General features: G+C 34.7%; 1 protein-coding gene across 3 annotated transcripts; it reads left to right on the top strand.

Annotated features, from left to right (window-relative positions):
• Window positions 1-223: 223 nt before the first annotated feature.
• Window positions 224-4,312, top strand: LOC131044096 (stress response protein nst1). Of its 3 annotated transcripts, XR_009372350.1 has the most exons (5): window positions 226-1,359; window positions 2,501-2,579; window positions 2,781-2,870; window positions 3,340-3,688; window positions 4,023-4,312. XR_009372350.1 is itself a non-coding variant. In XM_057977349.2 (4 exons), the coding sequence occupies exons 1-4, from the start codon at window positions 356-358 to the stop codon at window positions 3,355-3,357; spliced, it is 1,191 nt and encodes a 396-aa protein (XP_057833332.1). In that variant the 5' UTR covers window positions 226-355; the 3' UTR covers window positions 3,358-3,836. The 3 variants fall into 3 exon arrangements, 2 of the variants coding, with proteins under 2 accessions (XP_059075926.1, XP_057833332.1); XM_057977349.2 differs by lacking the exon at window positions 4,023-4,312 and having other exon boundaries at window positions 3,340-3,836; XM_059219943.1 differs by lacking the exons at window positions 2,501-2,579; window positions 2,781-2,870; window positions 3,340-3,688; window positions 4,023-4,312 and adding an exon at window positions 1,473-1,569 and having other exon boundaries at window positions 224-1,359.
• The last annotated feature ends 350 nt before the right edge of the window (window positions 4,313-4,662 follow it).

Raw genomic sequence — 4,662 nt, 5'->3', positions numbered from 1 at the left:
ACAACTTCCCATTAAGATTATATTATTTCTCCAAAGGAATAAATATATATATAATACATCTATAATAAACTTACATGTTCTTTCTTCTTTCAATTTGGATTCCCGCACATTTAAATTTTAATCCTTTAACCTGCACCCCCTCTATCTCGCCTCCACGTGGCTGAACCGCGATGGACTTTATTGACGTGTCAACTATATTTTTAGTGAAAAAATGTGCACATTGCTAACGAACTATGAGAGTTGTGTGGACACCAAAACCAGAGGTTAGCTAACAGAGTTCTCCTGTCTACGTGAATTTGGCGCCCGGGAAAAGAAAATTGGCTCCGCATTTATCTTGCAAAATAATCTGGTAGTCATGAAGATTACGGTTGACTGTGGCGCGCCATTAAAAATGACTTCTTCCAGTGGAAAAATTGATGGTACCTGTTGTTGCAGGGCGTCTGAGGAAACTTCAGCTCAGAAAATTTTGAATAATGTTGAACAAGGCATTTGCAATTTTAAAGAAGATGAAAAAGAAAGAGAAAATGAAACAGAGAAAGAATACGTTGGGATGGCCTTCACGGAACATGACGATTTCACGCCACATTTATCAGACAGAAAGAGAAATTCATGTTATCAGGAAAATGTTACTCAAGAAGAAACTGATGAAGAAAATGTTTCAGGGAAAAAGCCCAAATACGAAGCTCTCAAACAATTCATGGAAGCTGAATGTGTTGAAAATTCCCTTAAGGCTTGCCTGGAAGCTGTAGAAGAATATAACAGGAGAGATGGACAGCTGAAAGATATGGATTATCACTTGGTTTTAGCAAAGGCAAAGTTGACGATAGCACAGGCAGAAGGGGAGAAAGTTGTAGTGGCTAAAGGCCTGGAGCAGATTACAGAGGGGTTGAAGTGGTTTAAGCTGATATGTGATCAGCTGAAAGAGCTGGAGAAGCAATTTGCTGACAGTAAACAGCGAGAGAGACAACAAAAATCGAAGGGGAAACCGAAAGATGAAATTACTGATAACTTGAAACATACTAAGAAGATGCTGGAGGAGAAATTGGAGCATCAGTGTGACCGGCTGAAGGAAATCCAGAGAGAATATGGTCTGGTGAAGGCCGAGTATGAATTCGTGGCTGAAGAAAGAAGTAAAGTGTGGAAGAAGGAGTTGCAGGGGCTGAGGCAAGTTCTTAGGAAATATGAGGCTGCTTATCGTAGATTTAATGAGGTGTTCGGGGGCGAAGAGGAGACAGGAGTGGATCTTGAATTTTCTGCAATTGAAGAGAGTGCTTCCAAGCAGACTTTGGATGTTGACGACACTCAGAATTGCTCTATTTGTATGGAGCCATGGACTCAGTCCGGGGAACATAACATCTGGTAAATACGCATCTTAAATCTAGTTTTTAATGTTGCACTTTCGTCAATTTCTGTATGAACTTTTGCTTTTGATTTAGTGTCCCAAAATGTTGATGCCATTGTGGAAGGGTCAGTGTAAATTTCTTGTATCAGGGTTCTGTGTGGCATTTAACAGCATTCAAGAATATTTCATTTGCACATTTAATAAAAGCATGAGAGATTGTCTTCGCACGTTTGGTATGTATTTCAATCATAGATTTACACACGTTATCTCAAATCAGCATTCTTTCATTCTTTGAGAAGGAAAATTTTCGCTATTATTGGCATTAATCTTAAAAGTAATGCTCCACCATGACATTAGCTTTTAAGAGTGAAAACATGTATTTTAGATATGCATGTTCGCATTCTACTTATTCCCCAATTGTTGCATTAAAGGTTAATGCATTTTCCACAAATTTAATGAGATTTACGTGAGACCTTTTTGTCCTCATCTTTAGATCCACTGTAAATTTGTTTAATATGGAGTACACTATGTCAATTAGCAGACTTTAATAGTATTTCAGATTTTTTTGTGAGACCTTTGAGTCCTCATCTTTAGATCCACTTTAAATGTGCTTAATATGGAGCATACTATGTCAATAAGCAAAACTTTTATAATATTTCAATTTTCCTTGTTACAAAGCATCAGAGATCATCTTAGTACTTTTTGTATGATTTTCAATTATAGATTTAAACATGCTTGCATAGGTCAACAATCCTTTAGTCTCTAATTGGAGGGATTTTACTAGGCATTGGCATAAATTTCAAATCAACATTTCTTTTTTCCCCAGGTGAAAGGGCTTTTGTTAGTACTGGCATAAACCTTCAAAAGTAATAATTTGTCGTGAAATTACCCTTTGAGGCTGCAAATATGTATTCTTAAATCTCTGTGTGGAAAGGCTTTTGTTGGTATTGGCAAAAAGATTCAAAAGTAATACTCTGGCATGAAATTAACTTAAAAGGATCGTGCAAGCATATATTTAATATATGCATCTTTCAATCTAACATAAATGGGTAAAAAATAGAGATAATGAAAAGATCCGTCTATTTATTTATACGTCAGTTAAAGTTTGATAGTGTATCCAAAAGACTATTTCTGAATTTCATTAATGTTGTACTGCAGCTCTCTTGCCTGTGGGCACTTTTTTGGCAGGTCATGTATAACAAAATGGATTAAGCAACTTGGATCTCGTTCTTCTAAGGTAAGACCATTTTAAGTGCATCCTTCTGAAGTAGTTTCTTGTTATCTAGATATTTGTAGTAATTTGTCTCTGATTTATATTTGTAGTAATTTGTCTCTGATTTCAAGATTTCTTTTTCCATTTTTTAATTTTGAAAACAATTTACTATGTCATTTGTTGTTATTAAAATAATTGATCTCGTATTTTCAAAAATGTCTGCAGTGTCCGCAATGCTCGAAAAAGGCAACACTACGAGACATTAGAAATCACTATATGCAGCAAATATCTCTTTGTGATGTGAAGATTCAACAGGTACATTGCTCTTAGCAGTTATTACCTAGAATATCCCTATACTTCTTTAAAAAAATAGATTCTAAGCATATTAGAAAGAGATTCCCCTTGTGAAATGTTTGACAAGTAATTGATAGAGAAATATTAATGCTCTTATTATGTTATAGATTGCAAACAACCTGAACAGGGATCTGATAGGAAGGTTGATTTCATACTTTGGTGTTTGGCATATATATATTATATTCTATGATTTTCTAATATTATGGTCAACATATAGTGAAGAGCATGACATGTGGTGGGTTTTTTGTTTTTGACATTTTGCTACAATGACAATGAAGAGAACGTATTATTCATAAGTTTTCTTTTAGTGCACACTTAAATAATGTACTGGTAAAAATAATGCTGTTGCACTTTTATTTTATGCTTAAGCGGTACCATAAGTTAGTCTGTTACAATTTGTGAGAAGCTAAAACAATTTTGTTGTTTACAGAACAAAAAGATTCCTTAGAGAAGCTTGCAGACAGAGGCATGGTGCTTGAACTGCGATTTCTGGCTACATTTCGTTCATGTTTACGGGTTTGGGCTAGCTAGCTATCAATCCCCTTATAGTAGATTTTTTTTTTTTTTACAATAGAAAAATATTCCAAATGAGTGGAGACAAGATTCTGAGTTGGTGCATATTCCATGGTTATGATGTTGGTGTGGCCAAGAATCTACTGTCCAATTTTGCTACTTAGCATCTTAAAGAAGCATCTGTGCGATGGTTCAATAGCTTGACAAGGGATTTTGAATATGTGAATGGCGATTTGATTGAGAAAGACAGATTTATTATGGACAAGGTGAACAACTCATTGTACCATATATATGCCATCAAATTGCTTTGAAATAACTCTATAATTAAGATGTGCTAAGGGACTATGTTTTCCTTGAAATACTAAAAATTTAATGGTGCTTAATGTAAAACTTTACTGTGAGTTTTTTCTTAAATTTCAACTTTTAAACAAAAATGCAGCTATAATTGTTCTATTTATAACATTCACTTGGAAGTTTAAGGGTTCATATGAAATTGCTGCAATTCTTTTCATCAGCATATATTTTATTATTTTCAAATTACAAAATTCTTTATGAAATTTTAATTTCGATATGTGCTAAAAAATACATGTTCTGCACCAGGGGTTTCATTGAGCCAAAAAGTTGCCTTTACTGGAAAGCCCTAGTGAAGAGAGCTAAGGTACATAGGACAATTGGCATATGTTTGAGATAATGAGTGGTTGGACAAGCTCCAAGATCTTTTAGCATATCTTTATCAAGTTGAGGAACCAAGTGGTAGATGCATTTGACTATTTTCTTTGTTTTCTTTATAACAAGTTTAACAAAACTCATCTTCTCTAAGTGCTTCAGCATGAGTAGAGTGCAATGGGTTGCACAAGGAGTCTTAAAAATAGAGTGATGTTCTTGCATAAGAAGTCTGCTTCTAACCATTTAATTGGCAACATTGTTACTGGACAACATTTTAATGCTTCACAAAACCTTAAGACTAATATGTCGGAAAAACTTCACTCAAGTAGTTTTCTTTGATGCATAAATGAATTTCAAGAAAATAATGACCCTCGAGGAAGTAACAAAAAGATCAAGAACTCTGATTTTTCTCATGAAATTTTCCATCACGATGCATCTCTTTAACCCCATATAAAGCATTGGTCATCAATCAACAAACCAATGTCCAGTATTGACTCATCCAACGTTGAATCTCTCAAATCATCAATAGTTGGGGAATTTTCACCCTGCACCATAAATGCTCAATCTGTCAATC

This window comes from Cryptomeria japonica, chromosome 4, assembly GCF_030272615.1.
Source record: "Cryptomeria japonica chromosome 4, Sugi_1.0, whole genome shotgun sequence".
NCBI lineage: Eukaryota > Viridiplantae > Streptophyta > Pinopsida > Cupressales > Cupressaceae > Cryptomeria > Cryptomeria japonica.
The sequence above is the reverse complement of the archived record's forward strand: the minus strand, read 5'-3'. Positions and strand labels throughout refer to the sequence as shown.